Source organism: Toxorhynchites rutilus, chromosome 2, assembly GCF_029784135.1.
Source record: "Toxorhynchites rutilus septentrionalis strain SRP chromosome 2, ASM2978413v1, whole genome shotgun sequence".
In the NCBI taxonomy this organism is placed as follows: Eukaryota; Metazoa; Arthropoda; class Insecta; order Diptera; family Culicidae; genus Toxorhynchites; species Toxorhynchites rutilus.
In genome coordinates this window covers 206,462,678-206,486,247 of record NC_073745.1, presented here as the reverse complement: position 1 = coordinate 206,486,247, position 23,570 = coordinate 206,462,678, and the positions used below count along the sequence as shown (strand labels likewise).

Sequence of the window (23,570 nt, the reverse complement as noted above, 5' to 3'; positions counted from 1 at the left end):
TTTCATGAATATGACGGTATAACACGACAAACATATTAAAAGGGATTATTTACTATAAAAAAGACAATAAATTTGAAATATTTTTTTAAATATCTCGAGAATGGCTACATTTAGAGGGAGATTGATAATAACTTTTTTTGTTTTAAATCACATCAGGATTCATAATTTGTGGCTAAAAATGATTTCTAACATACAAAAATTCGAAGTTTCGACAATTCCTAAAAATTCGATGTTCCACAAAGTTCGTCAAAAATAGTTTTACCATCTTGGGCCCATTTTTTTAATTTTCTGCATGACTTCTATTTTGTATGAAAAAAAAAAAATTAAAAATATGTATTTTGGATATTGCAAATTGAATTTTTATTTTGTAAATAAAAAAATAGTATTTTTTTTTCTCAGTGTACATTTTTTTCATATTCAACCATCAATACTCTATAACTCATTCTAAGACACTATTTCTGTACGACTCATAATTCTTGAGATATAAATTATCAAAGATTTCTCTTACTCAAATCGATACGCCCTTTTCAAAAGTTACGCTTGAGTAAAAAAATTCCCAATTGCTGTGAAAAACTCATATTTCCTCTAACCCAAACGGAATACACACTTTCATTGGAATCAAAAATACAAGTTTTTAAAATCTGCATTTTTAGGACGATTTCATTTGGAATTGTTGCATTTCAAAATTCATAAGTATTATCAATGAAAAAATCAAAACGATCGGCTGATTTAACAATTCGGCTGAAAAGTTCATAAGGTCTAGATGGCGCCCTTATGAACTTTTCAGCCGAACTGTCTCATGTCAATAACCTGGAAAATTTGTGTTGGCATACTATTTTCCAAATTCTACTGAACGGATTTCTCGATATTTTTCTATGTTTCCGAAATTGCGACCTTGAGCTCTTCAATCGTGGTGTACCGCTTTCCCTCAGTGTAGATTCTGCGTACAAAGATCCCCCTAAGATTTTCAATAGGATTCAAGTCTGGAGAGCGAGACGGCCAGTCCAAAAAAATAACTTTTTGATTCTTAATCCATTGCTTAGTCACCTTACTGGTACGAATAGTAGCATTGTTTTACTGGAATGTGATTTTTTTGTGATGATATCCACGCAAAAACGGTAGGAGAGAGGATTCCAGAACATGTATGTGAAATGAATGATGTGAAAGCTATTTTGAGCTTTCGGTTGCACAGAATTCCGCCCAAACCATGCACGAGCCTCCAAAAAATTACTGGTTGAAAATTATTGTTCCTCCTTCCGTAAATCACGTCAGTACCCATTGAAACCGTCAGGACCATCCAAATTGAACTTTTTTCCGTCAGTGGAGATAACTTTTCCGGACACAACTAACGTAATGAAAATTTAGCAAAAAATGGCATTACATACCCTAGTAGTCGTGGTTGGTGGTCTGGTCGTAATCCTAATCGTTGTGGTTGGCGGTAAATAATCCGGAGCCGGAGTTGTTGTTCTTCGTTTGGTAGTCGTTGGACGTGTCGTGGTTGTTAAGCGTGTGGTTCGCTGAAAATATTACGATTAAGTTCTATTTCTTCACCACGTTGCCTCTATTTGCATCATCACTTACTCTCGTAGTTGTGGTTGGCCTTGTGGTAGTCGTCGTTCTTCTGGTTGTTGTTGTTGGTGGTAGATACTCTGGAGCTGGCGTTGTTCTCCGCGTTGTCGTGGTTATCCGCCTGGTAGTGGTCGTTGTTGGCCTAGTGGTGGTCGTGGTTCTTCTCGTGGTAGTCGTTGTCGGTCTCGTAGTGGTCGATGTTCGCTGAAAAGGAGTGTGTCAATCGTGAAGTGTGTATCAATATAATGCGATCATTTCTCATCTTACCCTTGTCGTAGTGGTTGGCCTTGTCGTGGTTGTGGTTCTCCGGGTTGTTGTTGTTGGCGGTAAATATTCAGGAGCTGGTGTTGTTCTTCGCGTTGTGGTGGTTGTGCGTCTCGTAGTCGTTGTTGGTTTGGTAGTGGTTGTTGTTCGCTATAAAAGAGTGTATATATATATATAGTGATTTTAAAATATGTCATTACGATCATTGTTCAGCTAACCCTTGTCGTAGTTGTTGGCCTCGTAGTAGTAGTCAACCGTGTCGTGGTTGTCGGCCTTGTCGTAGTAGTTGTTCTCCTGGTTGTGGTTGTTGGTGGCAGGTATTCAGGAGCCGGGGTTGTTCTACGAGTTGTCGTGGTTCGCCTTGTAGTGGTAGTCGTTGGTCGTGTTGTGGTCGTCGTTCGCTGTAAGAGACAATTGATAGCAATTTGGGAATCACTGAACAAGAACTGTATAATTTACCCTTGTGGTTGTAGTAGTTGGCCTTGTTGTGGTTGTGGTTCTTCTGGTCGTCGTAGTTGGTGGCAAGTATTCAGGACCTGGAGTTGTTCTTCGCGTTGTGGTGGTGGTTATGCGTCTGGTGGTAGTTATTGGTCTCGTGGTTGTCGTCGTTCGCTGTAAAATATTTTTTAAATTGTGTATCCAAGCACTATAATCATTCTTAGATCTTACCCTTGTGGTAGTTGTTGGCCTTGTGGTGGTAGTCGGCCTAGTAGTAGTTGTTGTTCTCTGTAAACGATTGTATGAATACGTTCCATTATTGGAATGATTCGAAAGACCATTATCCACTTACCCTGGTGGTCGTAGTTGTAAGTCTCGTTGTTGTGGGTGGTAGATATTCTGGAGCAGGAGTTGTTCTACGGGTAGTGGTCGTAGTTCGCCGCGTTGTAGTCGTGGTTGGTCTGGTTGTAGTTGTTGTTCGCTATAATTAAATGAATTATTGTATCAATTACCGGTAGTTGGAGTGAACATTAGATGTCTTACTCGAGTAGTAGTTGTTGTTGGCCTTGTTGTTGTTGTCGTCCTTCTAGTTGTCGTTGTAGGTGGTAAATATTCTGGCGCTGGAGTTGTTCTTCGCGTTGTTGTCGTTGTGCGTCTAGTAGTAGTTGTTAGTCTAGTGGTAGTTGTTGGTCTAGTAGTGGTGGTCGTACGCTGAAAATGTTTCAATGAATCATTGTTGACTTTCAAGTTCGTTTACAAAACTCACTCTGGTGGTTGTAGTCGTAGGCCTCGTTGTTGTTGTCGTCCTCCGTGTTGTAGTTGTGGGTGGCAAGTATTCCGGGGCTGGCGTTGTTCTACGAGTGGTGGTTGTAGTTCGCCGCGTTGTAGTCGTGGTTGGTCTGGTAGTAGTTGTTGTACGCTGAAAAATACCACAAATTAGTTTTATTACTAACTACGTTTGGGCTATTCATAACCCACTCTTGTAGTGGTGATTGTCGGTCTAGTCGTTGTAGTCGTCCTTCTGGTCGTTGTCGTTGGAGGTAAATACTCTAGCACCGGAGTTGTTCTGCGGGTTGTGGTGGTAGTTGGCCTAGTTGTTGCTGTTGTACGCTACGAAAAAAAATCAATTCACAGTCAATCAACCGAAACAGAGTTCACCAGAATATCTTACTCTTGTGGTAGTAGTTGGGCGTGTGGTAGTGGTGGTTCTTCGAGTGGTCGTCGTTGGTGGTAGATACTCAAGTAGTGGCGTTGTTCGGCGGGTTGTTATCCTCGTAGTGGTGGGTCTTGTGGTGGTAAGTCTCTGGGGTAGGGTGAAGGATTCTGCTGGCTTTTCGTAGACGTAGCCACAACTGCCGTCTCGATTTTGCTGTGATGGCGGACACTTGGTAGTTGGAATTATCCGCTGGGTCGTGGTGATTCTACGAGTAGTAGTAGTTGGGGATCGGGTCGTTGTCCTAGTGGTTGTTGGTGGCAGATACTCCAGCAATGGAGTTGTTCTTCGCGTGGTTGTTGTTGTCCGGCGTGTTGTAGTCGTTGGGCGGGTAGTCGTAGTGGTTCGCTAAAAAATACAAAACTTGTGTTATTTTATGCTCCCCGTATGAAAACACTGCTCACCCTAGTCGTGGTAGTGGTACGCCTTGTAGTCGTCGACGGTGGCAGATACTCCTGAACTGGAGTGGTTCTTCGTGTTGTTGTCCTTGTCGTCGTAGTGGTCGGTCTCGTAGTTGTTACTCTCTGAGGTAGTGTAAAGCTTTGTGCTGGTACCTCGTAGAAATAGCCACATGATCCGTCAGGGTTTTGTTGTGATGGAGGACATTTCGTTGTTTGAATCACTCGTCGGGTGGTAGTTGTTGGCCGAGGGGTCGTTCGCGTCGTTGTTGTCGTTCTTCGTGTCGTTGTAGTTCTTGTCGTAGTAGGTGGTAAATATTCTTGAGGTGGGGTGGTTCTACGTGTGGTGATTCTAGTCGTGGTTGTAGTCGGACGAGTAGTTGTAACTCTCTGGGGAATCGTGAAACTTTGTGCGGGTTTCTCGTAGACGTATCCACACGATCCATCTGCGTTCTGCTGAGATAGCGGACATCTGGTAGTTGGCCTGGTTGTGGTTGTTGTAGGGCGAGTAGTAGTCGTGATACGTCTGGTAGTTGTTGTAGTCGTTCTTCTAGTTGTTGGAGTAGTTCTTCTAGTCGTGGTCCTTGTGGTAGTTGTTGTTGGCTTAGTTGTAGTCACACGCTGAGGTACAGTAAAACTTTCAGCAGGCTTTTCGTAGGCATACCCACAGGAACCATCCGGCCTCTGCAGGGATGGTGGACATCTGGTTGGGAACGATGGACGAGGTGTTGTGGTTGTTCTCTGGAAAATGGAATTATTGCCAATTTAGCAATGTGACTTTCATTCAATGAAACAAAAATCATTGTGATTTACCGGTGTAGTTGGTCTCGTAGTTGTGGTTATTCTTAACGTAGTCTGAAAGAACCAAAATGTTAGCATTTTTGTGTTTCATTAATTTCAAATCAACCCACTGGCAGTGTGAAACTTTGCTCCGGCTTTGGGTAACTATAGCCACAGCTTCCGTCCGGATTCTGCTCTCCTATGGCACATTTTGGCTTCGGTGGAGGCGGCGGTGGCGGTCGAATCGGCGTATCGAACGCTATCTTTGGTTTGTCGTAATGGTATCCGTCAGAGGCGATGCTATTCTGGGAGTAGCCGCCTTTGAGGAGCAGTGAGATATCAGCCTTACATGTTACCAGTAAACTGAGCAATATTATAGTGCTCCTCTGTGGGATGAGAGTAAAAAATGGAAAAAAAAACTTATTTAAAATGCACAGAAAATGAGAACATCAGAAGTCTCAGATATCACGGTCTGAAACTAGAAATGATCAATGTTTTATAGGGTATATTTTTATATCCAAAGTCAAGGTGAATTAGTGGTTCGAATGTTTAGTTACAATAAAATTTATTCTCCACCATATTCATCATCAAACACACGACCAGATAGGAGCATCATGGGACGCTGGCGGTGAAGCGGCGGTTTAATTTTAAAGCTGTATCTAAACAAATTAATTCTACCGGCTCGTACAATCAGCTACAAGACAGACTGAGTTGGAGGTGATCAATGTTACGGGCGATGATCGAAGATGTGGTGACCCGCCATTGGCGGCCATTCTTTGGGGCCAAATTTGCACATATGCTATTTATACTTTGAGTTCGGTTCAATGCGAAGGAATCGTGAATGGTCGATTGATTAATCAATCCGTTATAAGACTTGTTATGGGTTTATTTATTGGTGGTGACAATAGGTGCTGTTCAGATAAGAAACTGATGAATTGACTTTCCAAAGTGGAGGTAGAGGAATGCCCTAGAACTAAACACAGTGACATTTGTAGATAGAATTCGCAACGGTGACTCGAGTGAATAGTATTTCGTACTTTTGACCCGTGAAGCGTCGAGAGATGAATGTAAACATAATAACGAGCATATGAATAATTCATAAACACCGAGGAGTATAATCGAAAGTAATTAGTTTGTCGTGAGAAATAGATCTTGAATGTTTATTTGTGGTGGAGTGTTCTACCCTCGGAAAACCGGTAGTTATAAAGCTGTTATCATCAGATGTTATGTCATGGCTTGACATTAATCGGAAGCATCTCGAACTAGCAACAACCGTTTTCATGTTGACTTCTGTTTAATAATAAAAAACCAAAATTCGTACTCATTATTAATATTAAGTTATATTCATATACATTCGATGCCCAACCGAGATTTTCGTCAAAAATGGTAATTTTGTTCTTCATCGCAAATCGCATCGCTTTATCGCATTCGATTCAAATTTCATCCCGGCGAGTGACTTTTTCAAGTTTGGAAACAAAAAAAAAGTTGCACGGGGCCAAATCTGGAGAATACGGTGGATGGGGCAGCAGTTCTTAGGGCAATTCGACCAATTTGGCCTTGGCGACGGCGGAATTCCCAATTTTTTCCATTTTTCTAAAATCCGCAAACACGCCCGCTTCAACACGCGGTCAAAACAAAACTACGAGTCCGATTCGGCTGAATTTTTGACAGTAGCCGTTTACGAGAATTAATGTAATGTAATGTAATAATCGTGCGATTTCTCGGATATTTGAAATATTTGTTCCTGAGATATTTTCGTTAATAGATGTGAAAGTTATTGGAAAAGGGCTTACTTTTCGTGCAACGTGTATGAATTTCCCCAAAACCATGTGACAGAAATTTACATCACTATGCATTTGTTTCATTTCTAACTTATGACGACAATGATTTTTTATTTCATTTTATGTTGTTTCTATACAGAAGTTTAGAAAAGAGAGACATTGAAGATTATTTGGTTCAGTATGAAGGCAGTTGGCTATCAGATGATGGTCTTGATAACTAAAAAAATCTGTCGACGAGTACCATGGTGCAGATGAAACTGAAAGAGTTTTGCAAGAGAAATATAATGATGATGATGTAAGAGATGAAAGTGTTGACATTGATCCACTGGTTGTAGAAGAAGGCAACATAGAATACCATGGCCCCGCTCACTACTGTACATCAACTATTTTGCCTAGTTCATTTCATTTGACAAAAGGAAATTAATATGGGAAAATGAATCAAATCGAATCAAATAAGATTACCTTATTGGAAAGTTCTGCTGCTTCAGAGGAGGTATCACATATGAGACCCCATAGAATTGTTACACACACACACACTTCGTCATTTTAAAATATATTATGGAAAAAACTTACTTATATAACGAAGATAATGTGGTCGGTATTAAGTCAGACCGGACCATGTGACATTTTTATGATTTCGAGAAAAACGAGATTGAAGTTTGGTGCTATAAGGGGTTTTCATTGAGTATTCGAAACAATTTCGATACGTTATTCTTGCTGCACGCGTGATTTTCCAAATCTAATTAATGTAGTATAAGTAGTAGCTTACGAAATGCGAATACAATCGATAACTCGAAATTTTTAATTTTCCGAATTGGTCCCCTCTGACATAACACCGACCATGTCATCTTCGGATTTCACCAATTGGTTTTTTGCATAACCTTCATAGACCTTAACGCATCCAAAACACTATGGGCTTCATTGAATTCGACCCGTTATTCAGCACCTCAATGCCGCAGAGCCAATGGACCAAAGACTGTGTGTGGATGAATACACTGTGTTTCCCAACTATAGAACCACACATTTTTTCTGAGTTTCCAGAGATAGGTAAGAAGTCGGTTGAATTAAAGTATATAGTGTAGAGTACAATAACTATCTTCATTTATAAGACTAGCCTTTTCAACTTTATTGTTGTGTTCAAGCGCGAAACATTTAAAAAACTAAAATGCCAGTGTTTCATAACTATAGAACCAGATGGAAAAACTCTCAATCCTTTACAAAATCAACGCTAATCTAACATGAATTACGGTAAGTTTCTAATTCGTAGCATCTTTAGTTCTCAATCAGTTCAAATAACTCATTCGGGGTGGTTACGACCAAGCTGCGCCATGTTATAGTGTGTATCTCGTATCTCGGAGTGATCTCGCAGAGGATACTACTCGTTTAAGCTCTGAAATCACTCATACTGCTTGTGAGCTGCATCTACTATTCGTCCGAGCACTCCTCATAAGTTCCTGACAGAGTTTTGATTTGGTAAACAAGCTGACCAGTCCAGAATCTGAAGCCCTCATTCAATAAACCATGCCAAGACCTTCCAGATTTTATGAATCGGTGCCAAACTACCCAATTATCTATTTTTTTAAAATGCAAAACAGCAGTAAATGATTCTGAAGTATTTCGTTGTACTTCTGACTGTTCATTCGTGTCGATGGTAAACTATCTAAACTAGGGCTTTTTGAGAAAATTCTCTTACAAAAAAGAATTTAGAATTTTTTTCATAATTATTCATTGCATTTGTTTTTTTATGGTTTTCAGGGTGTCGGGACCAAGGGCGCTGTATTTTTCTATATTTTTTCCTGAAAGCAGAGGATTTTTTATAAAACATATCCAAAAATCAGTGAGGTGTTATTTTTCGTTCTAGAGTTATGATTTTTCAAATTTAACCGATGGTCCGAAAAATCATTTTTCTCGTTTGGATTCGTTGAAGCTTACCTTGATGTGAAAGGTTATGAAGACTTTTTGAAGAAGCTTGTGGACTTTTACGTTGGTATCGATGCATATGAAGCAAGAAAAGGATTGGATGCAGCTGGGAAGTTGATCTTAAAATCGATTTGTGGTGACTTTTATATTGAACTGGTGAAACATAGCTACAGCCATGATAAACCCTAAAAATTTCGTCGAGCTACCAAACCTTAATGATTTGATGCGACAATTCCCTCAATTCGTTGAAACAGGTAATAGACAAGGCTTGAATTACGAATTCAGCCTACTGAAGTCGAATATTATTGGGCAAAAATTGAGTGACTCGGATATAACTTGGTCCCCGTTGGATGTCAAAAGGCGTTATGGGAAATTTTTGTATCCCTTAGCAATGGTCGTGAATTTAAAAAAAAACATTTTTTGATGACATTCATCAGCCTGTGTTAAGCGAATATTTTTGCTTCATAGTGCCACCAAAACAAAGTCCAGAAATCGGTTGGCTCCCACAATTATAGACTCTATTATGAGAGCGAAGAACTATGTATCGGCTCAAAGAGGAGCGTCAAGGATGAAGTTGAAGGGAATTTTGAAGGCAAAGTTCAACAGAGCCATGTAAAAACATCGTACAATTCAGAGGCGAAAAACTTTTCCATGATTTATTTTGTTTTATTGACACGACTTTAATAACCCATAAATAAGGAAAATGCGTTCAAAGTGAAAATACACCTTTATTTTAATTTTTTCTCCTTAGCTTTCCGATACAGATTTTTTGACTAAAAATACAGATGTACAGATTTTTTTCAGAAAATTTTACAGAATCAAATGTGACAACCCTGGATGTGCCACCAAACAGAATACAAAGCAATAAATGATCAGAACGAAAAAAAAATTTAGAAGATATCAATGCCCAGAGGTGGCTATCAATAAAAACAGGAAGTGGGTTATATCTATGGTATAACCGCAAGGGTGACGTAGGACTATCGTTGATTTAGAGATCATTTGTTTGAAGTTGAATCTAAATCCATTCTGAATGAATGAATATTTGGGAGACTTCGAAAACGAGAGCGTTACGTTCGAGGCACAAGGTTTTATGCATCCAATATAGGATACGAAAAACCTTGTTCTGAAGAATAATCTTCAGAAGCTAACCTGCTAACTGTACTTGATTGACAAATCACAAACCCAAATGTATTATATGGATATTTTATGGATAGAAAACATTAAAATAAACTCTTTCGCTTGAATGTAATTTTCAATTCCAAGGGGAACTGGCAGATTATTTTCCAGCAACGATTAGATATTTCCACATTTTCCTCGATACTGGAAGCCCACCAGTGGTTAATACTAACTCGATAACCACCTGTTAATAGTACTTGATTGAAAAATATTTGGTCACAGTGTTACATGGATAGAAAACATTCAAATAAACTCTTTCACATGAATGTATTTTTAAATTCCCAGAGGAACTGGCAGATTATTTTCCAGCAATGATTAGATCTTTCCGGAACTTTCTCGATGCTGAATGGCATCCAAACGGAAAGAATTCTGCGCGTGTATGTGTCGATCCTTCGCCGTCCACCTCCTCCAGCACGTTAGGCAACGATGTTGTCTTGTCGATGTCCTCACGAAAAATGAATGTGTCTCACCACCAGAATATCGCTTAAGTATGCTTTTTGTGTGTGATTGAATCGAGAGAAGGTGTGGTTTACGATGGCAATTTGGAAGGCAAACTAGAGGGGAATGAACTCTCTGAGCTCGGAACTTTCGGCGACTGAGCAATAATCGATTGCGGGCGCATACAATATTGGATACGGAAATATCCTACTGATGGGGAAGAATAATCTTCTGAAGCTATCCTGTTAACCACAAAACCAAATGTATTTGGTCACAGTGTTACATGGATAGAAAACATTCAATTAAACTCTTTCACATGAATATATTTTGAAAATTCCCAAAGGAACTGGCAGATTATTTTCAGTAACGATTAGATATTTCCACATTTTCCTCGATACTGGAAGCCCACCAGTGGTTAATGCCAACTCGATAACCACCTGTTAATAGCCGCGCGTGTATGTGTGTGTAGCGATGTCTTCCCAGGGAACCGTTTGTGGCATCACTCTCCTCCTGATAGATTCCCTTCTGGCCTAGGGTGCACAAACAGGCTCTTGGTGACACCGTTCATCCGCGCTTTCATGATAAATAAAGAGCTTCACCGCAACAGCGACAACATGCTCCAATCGCTGTTCAATTAGAACTGAGTGGATTTCCGAGCGCCGCTCGCTTATATACCGATTGGTGATTTCAATAGCCTGTTTTGAAAGCAATTTTAAGACTATTGAAACAAGTTTTTGGATCAAAAAGTAACAAGTATATAACGCGTAGACATTTTATCTTTCGAATGAAGTGTTTATCATACCATTTCGTTCAGTTGTTTAGGAGCTATTAACGCTCAAAATCTCGGTCTCCGGCGTAACGCTTTCGTTTTCGAAACTTTGATTTTACACCCCGGTATAGAAATGAAAGACGTAGTCCTACGTCAAAAGTATCAATACTAGATGGTGTTGAAATGAGTTGTGTAGCAAGGAAATATATTAATGGGGTAACCCTGTGTTATTCACATACGCTGGGACGTTGCGTGTCACTATTGTTTCTAGATATGGCAAGTAAATTAAATGAATAAATAACTATATACTATAAACATATGGGAGAAGTAAACCTTCTAGATAATTTTCAGGGAAGACCACTCAACTTTGAGATCTAAAAAAAGACTGAGTGTTGTTGACGTGGGACTACGTCTAACCGGAGTATATGGAGGTGAAATGAAAACCTAAACACAGAACATGGAGGAACAAAGAAAGATTTTGATACTTATAATTCGAACATTTGTTAATAGATCGAAAAGATGTTTGCATCGATTGATAGGAAATATTTCTATGCATCTATCACAATTAATAAAATGTTATTTTTCATGCGATAAATAATTGAATAACTGTACAATGTCAAGCGTTATTTTTGTTCCCACCGAGTTGTGTTTCCCTTAATAATTATTTGATGTTTTTTTTTAATGTTGTTCTGACTTTTACGTTTGTCTGACGTTTGTCTGACGTTTGTCTATACATGTCCTAATATTACCACAAAAGCTAGTCATTGTAATAAAACAATCATTACCAGATGCAGTTATTTATTCAAAATTTTTCACAACATTTCACAACAAACCGACATATTCGATACGGAAAAGTAAAATTTTATTCTGCGCGAATTGAATAAATGAACATTTAAGATAGTGATCTTTTTTTCTCTCACTTCTTACTTCAAGGATGAAAACTTTAAAGATAAGCTGTCATCCTTGAAGTAAAAAATGATAGAAAAAAAGATCTCGCAACACAATTTTGGCAGATGTTATAAAACATGATTACGTGTGCTTTCCCAAGGCTCGGTTGGATGTGTTGGTTGCAATGCCAGATCCACAGCTAGTGAAATATTTGGTTGCGTCCACAGCTCGAGGAATTAACGATGTTTGTTGTTTTGGATGGTGAAAGAGACTGAAAATTTTCCTCAGAGGACATGCAATAGTTATACGCCAGCCGATATTCTAACATTCTCCAGCCAGCCAGCTAATATTCTCTTCTCGTTATTCCCTTCGTTGTTTCTATTCTCGCGACTGCATAAGTTGTCTGTTATTGACAGTACGGTTAAGTAAGCACACAAATGGACAGAAAAAATGCATGGGAAAATGTGAATGCTTTCATTTTCCATCTGTTTAAACTATTTACAGGCTAGGGGAACAAATGTTAGAGAATTTCCGATTCGATTGGTATGCATATCGTCAAAATTCGTTCGCAGCAAAAATAGTTATTAACGTTAATTTAATAACATAAAGCGTGACTTGTTTTCTGAACCTTAATGAAAGATGTAGTCCTACGCCATGGACAGCATAATGAAACTTGAACAGTTTTCGACGAAAAATGTGTGAAAGATTGCGAATGATTGTGGTATAAAAAAATTATGCTGATCGATTGTTTGTCAAAGAAACGCCAAGAGTGGACCAATAAAAATTCAAAAATTTTACGTGAAAACCGATCTAGAAAAAGTTCAAGGTATGTTCAGTTTTTTAATTATATATGTCAAATGTTACTTTTTTTTTAAATATACTTGTTTTTTTTATTAAATCGTTTATTTTTACAGGCTCAGTTACATAAGTTTAAAGGAGCCAAACTTCTGTCTGTATTGTAACAAGTATATATAAACATTTTTCATTAATTCTAATGTTAATGAAGTAGAGAACCGATTACTCGCGGTTTGCTCGAGTTTAGAAGGGTGACATTTTTTTCAGGAAAAGGAAGGGATATAAGGATATGTTGTCAATGTTCACACTCACATTCATCATACTCGATTCTTAAGCCTATATTATATCTAACATGTATTTACATTTCACCTCATTCTATTTTTAGTAAGAAGGGATTTGATTTCTCGCGAAGGAAAAGGAGAATATAAGGATATAAGGACAATCACACACGAAGATCGATAGCTTTTAGGAAGACATATATTTGAGACATATAATCAAGGTCTAACCGAGCCAACACATCTCTCACCGGCACATTGGGCTGCCTTCCTCTAGCCCGAAGAGAGTTTTCTAAATTCGATCTGGCAACAAGATACTCCTCGCACGACCAAACAACGTGTTCGATGTCGTGGTAACCTTGGCCACAAACACAGATATTGCCATCGGCAAGATTAAAACAAAAGAGTAGCGCGTCTAACGAACAGTGATTGGACATGAGTCGAGAGAAGGTGCGAATAAAGTCCCGACTCAAGTCCAGACTTTTGAACCATGGATTTAGGCTAACCTTAGAGATAATCGAGTGAAACCACCGGCCCAATTCATCTTCGCTCCACTTACGTTGCCAGTTAGCGATGGTATTTTTGCGGACTAAAGAATAAAATTCATTGAAGGCGATTTGACCCTGATAAATATCGCCTTCAATTGCACCTACCTTTGCTAATGAGTCTGCCCTCTCATTACCCGGAATTGAGCAATGTGAAGGGACCCAGATAAAGGTAATGACATAACAGCGTCTGATTAAAGCACTCAAAATTTCTCGTATTCTCTCAAGGAAGTACGGCGAGTGCTTTTCCGGCCTCACTGAACGGATAGCTTCGACAGAGCTAAGACTATCCGTTACAATGTAATAGTGTTCAACAGGTCGTGAGGCGACGCTGTCCAGCGCCCAATGTATTGCTGCCAATTCAGCAATATACACTGAGCAAGGATTCTGAAGACTGTGGGAGGTGCTAGAAAATTGGTTGAACACTCCAAATCCTGTGGACTCATTCATAGAGGACCCATCAGTAAAGTACATATTATCACAATTGACACGCCCGTACTTTGCATTGAAGATCGTAGGAACGATCCCCGATCGATGATAATCTGGAATTCCATGGATTTTCTCCTTCATGAACAGATCAAAATGTACAGAGGAATTGATGTAGTCAGGAAAACAAACACGGTTGGGAGTATACGAAGAAGGATCTACCTGCATAGAGATGAATTCATGATATGAGCTCATGAATCCAGAATGAAAATTTAGCTCGATAAGCTGCTCAAAATTTCCGATCACCAATGGGTTCATAACCTTACACCGTATGAGGAACCGAAGAGATAATAAATTGAAGCGATCTTTTAGTGGGAGTACGCCTGCCAAAACCTCGAGACTCATGGTATGCGTTGAGGGCATACATCCCAACGCAATACGGAGACAAAGATACTGAATTCGCTCGAGTTTAATAAGGTGTGTTTTGGCAGCTGATTGAAAACAGAAACTGCCATACTCCATCACTGAGAGAATAGTTGTTCGATAGAACATTATAAGATCTTCTGGATGGGCTCCCCACCAGGTGCCGGTAATTGTACGGAGAAAGTTTATTCTTTGTTGACATTTTTTACTCAGATACCTAATATGGGCCCCCCAAGTACATTTGGAGTCGAACCAGACCCCAAGATACTTGAATGACATAGCATGAGTGATCGGTTTACCCAAAAGTTGAAGCTTTGGTTTTGCTGGTCTATGCTTCCTAGAAAAAACCACCATCTGTTTTCTCCGTGGAGAATTCGATCTCTAGCCCAATGGCCCAGGTTGAAAAATTGTTCAAAGTATCTTGTAAGGGTTCTTGCAGGTCGGATTCGTTTGATCCTACGACAGACACCACTCCATCATCTGCAAGTTGTCTTAGGTTGCAATTTTGTGTAAGGCAATTGTCAATATCGCTTACATAGAAGTTGTACAAAATGGGGCTTAAACTAAATATACTTGTTGTAAACCTTCAAATTCCAATTTGAAGAAAGGTCAACAATCAGAAGGTTTTCGTGAGATTGTTTATGACATCCGATCTTCTGATCAGTAAAGCAAAAATCGAAAAAAAAATCAATTTCTTCCACCAGTTTCAGTGAAACTTTTGCAAAATAACTCATATTTGAGCTCTTATAGCGAACTAGAAACAGAAATCGAATTGTAAATAAATATATTGTAGATAAATATCAATAGAAGATGAAGTATGAAGAAAAAAGGTTAAAATATGTAGTAGTTACTCAGATTGAAAGAAGCATTATAAGCCGATGCAACTATACCTGTAAGGTCGTGTACAGAAATAGTTTTTCCAGAATGGTTGAGAAGCCAATCGTTCTGGGAAACTGAGAGCTTTTGCTTGAAAAGGCCCATAACTGAAACATCCAGCGGTTGTAAGCGATTTGTGACATCCAGCGGTTGTAAGCGATTTGTGACATAAGGTGGAAAAGATACATGAATTGTGCAATTTTCTCGGCAATATTTAGTTGTTTCCGAAGTGCAATGACTTTTTTATTGATTTTTGATTTTTTGAAATTGATTCGTTTACGTTGCTTTTTGCTACCGTTTTCAAATGTTCCAGAAAATTGAGAAACGGGTTTCCCGTTATGCAACCGTTAGTTGGGAAATTAGTAAAGACAATGGACCCATTTGGACCACCTGTGAGCTAGAATCATGAAAACGTGCTATTCGAATCTAGTTCGATAGCTCTTTCCATCTTATCTTCGTTGATGCTGGTTCTATCGGGTTTCTTTTTGTAGCTTCGAACCATCATTAGGCTGAGAATCAGATTAAATTGTTTGTTAGTAAAGAACAATCAGACACAAATTTTATGAGGTATTAAACAGTGTCCGAATGTGCCCCGGGAACGATGTCCGAATGTGCCCCACCACCATCCAGAGATAAATCATAATTTTATCTAATAATTAGACCTTTATTTCCCCGTTGTGTGCACGTTTTTTTCATTTCATATTAGTTACTAACTGAGGTAGTGTACTTAAATTTCTAAATCCATCAGAAAGGATTTAGGGAAATACTTACAACTTCAAGCTCAAAAGTTTGGAAACGTGTATGAAAAAGGGCACCATGTTGTTTTCGTAAGTAATAAACGATCAGGAGATGTCAAACCATATGACAGCTGTTGGTGGAAGGGCTGTGAACTTATATTTTTAATTTGGTTGAAAATTGTACCACTTAATTTTTACATGCGTTGTCCGAAACTGCCCCCCTTTCCCCTACGTGTTATACTCCAAACTTTGTCGAATAAAATGACGTTGAGTATGGATGCACAGACGTGCACATTTTTGAATAAGTTAGTAAGAAAAAGTGACATATGTTTCCATTGTAACCACTGTACATCGAAATGGTGTCATTAGAAACTATAAGTATCTTCAGAAAAGGTACAAAAAGTTAGTTTTTCTAGGTTTTATTCTAACTTAGTAAGAGTTTAAATGTAAACGTACAATTACCTGAATCAATATTCTGAACAACTTCTCTGAAGACACCCAATCTCTCAAATGTAAGGTTAAACGAGAAAAGATTTTTGACCGTCTTTTTCAGAACAGTCCCACTGTGCGGTGGCGCAAATGTCTTTTTGTGACATTGTCATTGTCAACAAAGGCATTCACTGTCCTCGGGGTCATTCCGTTTTCATGTTCTAAGCCGAATAACATGTTTTGAATGTATTCTGGAGTGGATATGTGCGACCCCAGTACAAGTCGGAAGAAATTTCTTTGACGAAAATTCTCCCGGCCAGAACGGAATTCGAACATTTCTGTAACATTGGTGAATAATTTTCTCGGAAGAAAAAAAGGGGTTTGGGAAAAACATGAGTTATAATGTATAGATACATTGAATTTATTTAGAACCTACATCATCTAAGTCGTAAAATGTATTATCGGATCAATTTCCTCATTGATGGTTTTGACGAATGTTTAATGTGCAAAAAAGGCTTTATTGCATCTCACGCATCAATTCGATAGCTTAGTTCGTAGTACTATGCTAACAACATATAATAAAATAAGATGTTTCATAAATCGATTAAAATTTGTAAACATCACGTTATCGTGAACATTTATGACACCCTAGCTTCTGCGTAGCAGTGAGGAAGCTTTATACAATCTTTTCAAATTGGATTTAGAATGTATTCAAATTTTTCAACCTTCGAAAGCTGAAAATTTATTATTCATGAGTTCAAGAATTTCAACCCTCGCATTAATTGTGACTATAATCCGAATCGAGCGTCGAGAAAACAAAGCAAAATTGTAGTATCCGCGAAGTTTTCCACCATCCGAGCGTATGTTGGCATCCGCGAAAACAACCGGATTGGAATTCATTAACCGGAGGATGGTCAGCATGTCCTGTATTCTACAAAACCCGATAAGCTCTGCATGCATGGCGCCGATCGGTGTTGTCATGATGCAATCTGGTAGGTACTTGGCTGGTGGTGATGATGATGATGCACCATATTATCCGACAATGAGCGTCGATTAAGGTCAGCATGTGAACCTGAAGCAGCTGAAGCAGCGCACATAAGTGCGGCTTTAATCCATACAAATAGCACGAGTCAATCGGCGAAGATTTATTTATGCTGCGCGAGCCGGCGAGGGTTATAAACTCGTTATTATTTTCTCTCGGAATTGTTGATAGTAACACTTTTGTCAGAATAACTTATTTGCAGTGAACGGGTCTGACAATTAATTATGATGTATTATTTGAAGGATTACAAGGATCTCCTCACATTATTTGAAAGTCACATAAACTATTATAGTATTGAAACGATTTTCATTGAAAATGTCAAGAAATGTTTGTTTTTTTTGCATTTTACTATAGATGTATTCAATGTATGGAACAATATCAAACTAGGCGGGAATCGAGTCCATGGTGAACTTTCACATTTGGAGATGACCAGTTCTTACTGGACTACCCAATACCCTAGTCAAACCATAATGAGTTGAACCAGAATTACTGAACAAGCATAGAACAAGCACCAAAAAAGTGGTTACTAAATTAATTATGAATCCAGTCTTTTTTATTTCATCTCGAAGATAATAAATATGATATGTCTCTTAAATTCCCCTGTATTTCCAAACAAACGATAAAACTGCAATCTGTTATAATACTGTCGTAAACTCCTCCACTCAGCTCTGTTCTCCAATCATCAGGGACATACTTAATGAAGCTATTTATTGCTTACCGTTCGTCGATTACCTTCTGACCTGCGGCATATTACCTGCTGCAAGAAGTTCACAGCTTTGTAGGAATGCAAACTACAACAGCGAACAATGTTGATAACAGCACCGGAGCGTGAAGATACTCATATGATATCGCGTTTCGCAAAATTCAGTCAATGAAAACGCAATCACTGACACTCCAGAATGCCTTGTGGGTCATCCCAACGGGGCATGGTTTACTTGACGGCAACCACATATGAACCTGAACAATTCGCATAGTCGTCCGGTTTTCAGGAACAAAGAGCAATTGATTTTCACTTTCTTTTGTGCATAGTAATTATTACGTTCCCGCAAATGTGTCGTTATTTCATTGAGTTGAACTCTTGTATTTCTGCATTGAAGCGAAATTCAACACCACCAGAGTTGTCAGCTGTCAGCGTCTTCTGTCAACCGGAAAGCGACAAGATTGTTATCAGAAGTGATGACCCAGTAAGGTGCAATTACATTAAGTAATCATTCTCTCGAGCAACATTGTGCGTTGGATATTTTCCCACGTAACTGACACGATGAGTGCATAATACCGCGGAGAAGATGAATTATGCTACATAGTAACATGGATAAGCCACTGCCGAGATGTAAATTGAGTATATGTTGACTACTAAGTCAAATTTACCCATGATAAATTCCAAATTAAGAAAACATCAATTTTATTTACAGCTCCTGTGTTTGTCTAATTATTTACTTATTTTAATTTACATGCATTATGTTACAGTGAAATAAAATAACAATTTATTTTTCTTGTTATTGAATTTAGCAAGGTTTCGTTTTATGAAGGATCGAGACCTCATTCTACGGTGTGTCACATTTGTTACATATTTAGGTGCTCCGGAATGTTATTTTTTTGTGTATGATAATGAGACGAAAGTAATACCTTTATTCCTTTCAGCAGATAAACAACAGCGAGTGGAGAACTTTGAATAATGAAATCTTGTTGATCCACGATGAATCTTCAAGATGAATTCTTCAAATGCATTAACTCCGTTACCTACAACTCTAAAAAAAAATTATAGGAGGTTGTGTCCAAGATACGACCGCATTATAAAAGTCGCTTGTTTAAATCTTCGGATATTATTCTATAATGCTGTGAAATTTTAAAAACAACCGCTTAGTAGAATATTCTCTGAAATGTTTTTTTTCATTGTAGAATCAGTTGACGATAATTGACTGATGATTCATTCTTGCCTTCGCAGAACAATACACTAGCTGATCGTATGTCGCAATTAATTTCATGTCAATGCATTGAAAATTAACCTCGAACGCTATTCCGGTGGCCTTTTTCGCAATTGACATAGACTCGGTTACAGTCGATTATATCAATATATCTTTTGCACCGCGAGGAAACAACAACAATGACAACATTTGCAAGTATCAAATATCATGCTACATGTTCTTAGTATTGCCTCAGTGGAATTGCACCTCCAGGCATCGTTCGTACAACGTAAACCAAACGCCAAACAAGCGTTCGCCATAGCATGCATACAGAGCCATACATTGGTGGCTTGAAACTACTAGGAATATAAACACTTCTCATCATTTTGCGCTATTCTCAAAAGAAACACTTCTGTTTATATTACTGGCTTCGAAAAAAGTTGCATTACTTTCTCATACTCGAAATAAGCGCAGCTGTCACCATTAGTGGAGGAAGTTTTGCTACTGGCAAGCGAAACCTAATCACATACAAAATTCCAGAACGACATTCACTTTCTTGGTGATTAAACAGGCCAAATAAACTCTATTTTTACTATCAACAACCTCGAAAACAGTAGCATTGCTTCATTATGATCAAGACTAGTGCAAATGCAATCCTAGTTGAAGGTAGTTTTGCGACTGGCACGCGAACCCAACTAACTTATAACATTCCAGTACGACATTCAAGATGCTTGTTATTCCCCAAATGAATTTTTTGGCGCACAACCTTAACGCCTGCTTCGCCATAACGTCAGTTCAATGCATTCATGCAATGTCAAAAGCACCAACGAAGCCCTTATGATGACGGAAAATGAACAATGTTAACTGCTTTGAAAAAAACTTAATTATGCCACACAGCTTGTACTCTGCTGTAACATCCATCGATGCGAATTCGCTGATGAGTTTGTCAAGAGCAACCGCCTTCACCACCAGTGGGGGGAGCTTGATTTTGGTTGCTGCCTGGGTAACGGCGTTCACATTTTCGACCCACGCGCCGAAGTCACCTACTTCGCTGTTGTTCGATGTGCAGGCTCGGTTCAGTGCGAGCGCTTTTCACTGCACCAACATCGCGTGCATCATTAGATGACGCTTGCCTCGAAATTTTATTGCACCTGGCAATGCGTTCGTTTTTTGCAAGGCTCGAGCCAGCCTTCCTCTTCTTCTTGCTCATCACACACTACGCGAAGCATCCAATTTATGACGCGGAAAGAAAAACACACGATACGAATAACGCGAAAAACGAACTGGAAAAACCACACGACGATATCCAAGTTGGATTACCACTGGTGGGGTCCAATCTTAGATCGAAGCGCAGCGAAAGCAAAGTAAAATGGATTGCTCAACAGTCCGATGCCGAATGAAAGTTTGCCTTTTCTCTCTTTCTTTGTTTTTAAGAGGCTTTAAACTTTGCAGTTCATTCGCCTCTATACAAGTTTGCCTCAGCGAGATCCACAGTTTATACTCTAGGCAAGTATTCCCCTTCATTCTTCTTCTTTTCCTTTGTTCACGGAGACTTTAAATCCTACGATTTCCCCTCCGTTGGTCGTCGATAAGTTGCTCGTTATCGACAGCTCTGTTCGGGAAAGAACTCAAATGAACAGAACAAATGTATGGGAAAATGGAAACGCTTAAAATTTTCATGAATTTTAACCATTTACAAACCAAGGGATTCTGTTGTATAGCATATTAAACAAATCTTAGGGAATTTCTGATTAGTTTAGTATGTAAATCGCCAGAATCCGTTCGCGGCAAAAATAGTTATTAACGTTAACTTTATTTCATAAAAACGTGACCTGTTTTCTGATTTGGCACCCTCAATGACGTAGTTCTACGTCAAAAAGTAGATGGGTCTGAGCTTAGGGCAAGTTTGACGTAGGACTGTGATTGTTTAGAACAGGTTTTTTTTCAAATGTAATTATTTTCATTGTTCAGAAATCTGTTAGTTTAACTCTTTCGAAACTTCAAATAGTAGCCCTGAAAAGGGCCGTTTGTTATAGGTACTCATGACCGTCAAACGGTTTGTAACGAACAAAAAAAAAGAAAATAACCTTCTAGCAGGAACCACAACTGCATAATTGAAAATGATTAATGAATATCAGTGACACATAATAGGGTGGAATGGTAGATGAAGTATATGTGGATCGGTAAACAAAAAAAATGTAATGAGTTGTATCTAGGACACGACCGCATATTTTCGACGTAGAACTACGCAATTATATAATATTATGCAATCCACTTGTTTACCACTTCGAATATTATTTTAAAATCCATCTACACTTTTGTAATAGACTATGTTCTTCGTTACAAATAAATTTGATGAACGTCCTTTTACGTTTGATATGATGCCTAGGACTACCAAAATATGTGAACGGAAGAATTGTCAAACGATCATTGTATTTTATATTTCCCTCTGAAATTATTGTACATCTTATGTTTACGTAGTTCTCGAACCGCGAAAGTTCATTCACCTCTAGTATCTGAAATGACGATTTTCCCAGGCTTGTCTGTTTAAACGTACGTTTTAGGGAAATATATTCCGGTCTGCACAACGACAAGCGAGTACGACAAAAGTACTCAACACCAAAAAATACCCCCGACTTGCATATATTTGCAAAACGGATTCCCCCAGGCATATCAATGTTGAAGTCCGTGTTAGGTAAACACAGCTCAGCGGGAAAAAATACCCACAACTTGCATATTTTGACAAAGTGGATTCCCCCAGGCACATTGATTTTGAAGTCCGATTTACGGAAACACAGCTCCGTGGGAACAAAAATACCTCTGGCTTGCATGTATTTTTGCAGAGCGGATTTCAACAGGTACATCGATTTTGAAGTCTGTGCTGGGCAAACCGTAAATCAGGGTTAATCAAAACTTGTTTAGAGTAGTTAGGGTGTTTAAACAACGCTTGACATTTTACAGTGAATAACTGTATCATGAAAAACATATCATGAAAAATAATATTTTATTAATTGTGATAGATGCGTACAAATATTTCCTATCAATTGATGCAAACATTATTCCGATCTGTTAAGAAATGTTCCAATTATAATCACTCGAAATACGGATAGGGTTAGCACATAAATCGGCAGAACAAATGTATGGACAAAAAGGAAATTCTTCCAGTTTTCATGAATTTAAACCGTTTAGAGGATAGCGAATTGTAATGTATAGCATATCAGACAAATCTTAGAGAATTTCCGATTCGATTGATATGCAAATCATGAGAATTAGTTCACAGTGAAAATAGTTATTAACGTTAATTTTATTCCATAAAAACGTGACCTATTTTCTGATTTGGCACCCTTCCTGAAAGACGTAGTTATACGTCAAAAAAATTATATCGTCATTGATAACATTGAATATGAAGTTTATGGGGAAGAAACGAGAAACAAGTTGAAAATACTTACGATTTCATGATATTTTGAGGTAAAATACATATGAAATCATGAAATTTCTTAATTTTTTATGGATAGCTATGGTATTGTGATTTCTTTCCATTGTTTTATTCTTATTGTTAGTCTTATTCTAAGGCATCAGGAGTAGTAGATTTCGGTGAAATAATGTTCGTTTGCAGACTATCACAATCAAGTCATATTGGTTCTACTATTTAATCTATCATAGAAGAATTCAGTTATTGAGAATTATGAATATGAATCATGAAGATTATTAATATTTCATTTCGTTTCATTTTTGTGAATCGATCTAATACCGATCTCTATGAGTCCTCGCATGATAATCGCTGCCATCCTCCTAGTATTGATATCATTTTCCGTTGTACTATTATCCATGTTGCCGCAGCCCCGAAGACACTCGCTTAAGATGTTCGTCACCCCGTCATATACAGAAGTCATTCGCTAACTGGACTATCTTCTATTGGACTTATCTATAACAGGGCGTGTACCAGTGGCCGAGTGGTTAGCGTCTCACATTATCATGCCAGGTGTTCGGGTTCGATTCCCGTTCCGGCCGGGGGATTTTTCGTCAAAGAAATTTCTTTTGACTTGCACTGTGTTCACGCGTATTCTAGAGCTTGCCCCTCGGAATACATTCAAGGCGTGTTATTTGGCTTAAGAAATCTCAATTATGTATTAATAAATGACGCTAGTTAATGCATACGTTGAGACGGCAAAAGTTTCATAGGGAACGTTAACGTCATTCAATAACAATAATAATAATAACAGGGAATACGTTAACTGGGCTGCAAAGCAGTTATGTATCAATAATAGATTTCATCTTCAATTTGAAATATTGCTTTTGCTGTTTTGCAGTCCAGTTAACGAGTTAAATTCGAAAATTGTATCGATTTTCTGGCCCTATTAACGAACGATCACTGTAAGGCTGACAATGCCTCTTTGCTTTGAAGAAATATGAGTGATGCATGAAATCTTGCATCTGATTACTTCAGCATGTTCCCATTCGGATAAGGCAAACAATTTTGTGTT

At 38.4% G+C, this 23,570-nt stretch overlaps 1 protein-coding gene across 1 annotated transcript in view; it reads right to left on the bottom strand.

Annotated features, from left to right (window-relative positions):
* LOC129770647 (mucin-2-like) overlaps positions 1-23,570 on the bottom strand; it is a 56,001-nt gene that overhangs the window by 6,533 nt on the left and 25,898 nt on the right. Inside the window, exons 2-15 of the mRNA XM_055773602.1 lie at positions 4,794-5,048; positions 4,696-4,737; positions 3,889-4,623; positions 3,443-3,832; positions 3,250-3,381; positions 3,038-3,190; positions 2,815-2,982; positions 2,624-2,752; positions 2,503-2,559; positions 2,293-2,445; positions 2,052-2,234; positions 1,837-1,983; positions 1,582-1,773; positions 1,386-1,517 (exon numbers count right to left, since the gene is read on the bottom strand). Of these exons, the coding sequence (XP_055629577.1) occupies positions 1,386-1,517; positions 1,582-1,773; positions 1,837-1,983; positions 2,052-2,234; positions 2,293-2,445; positions 2,503-2,559; positions 2,624-2,752; positions 2,815-2,982; positions 3,038-3,190; positions 3,250-3,381; positions 3,443-3,832; positions 3,889-4,623; positions 4,696-4,737; positions 4,794-5,048 (2,868 nt within the window). The remainder of the gene's footprint in view (positions 1-1,385; positions 1,518-1,581; positions 1,774-1,836; positions 1,984-2,051; positions 2,235-2,292; positions 2,446-2,502; positions 2,560-2,623; positions 2,753-2,814; positions 2,983-3,037; positions 3,191-3,249; positions 3,382-3,442; positions 3,833-3,888; positions 4,624-4,695; positions 4,738-4,793; positions 5,049-23,570) is intronic.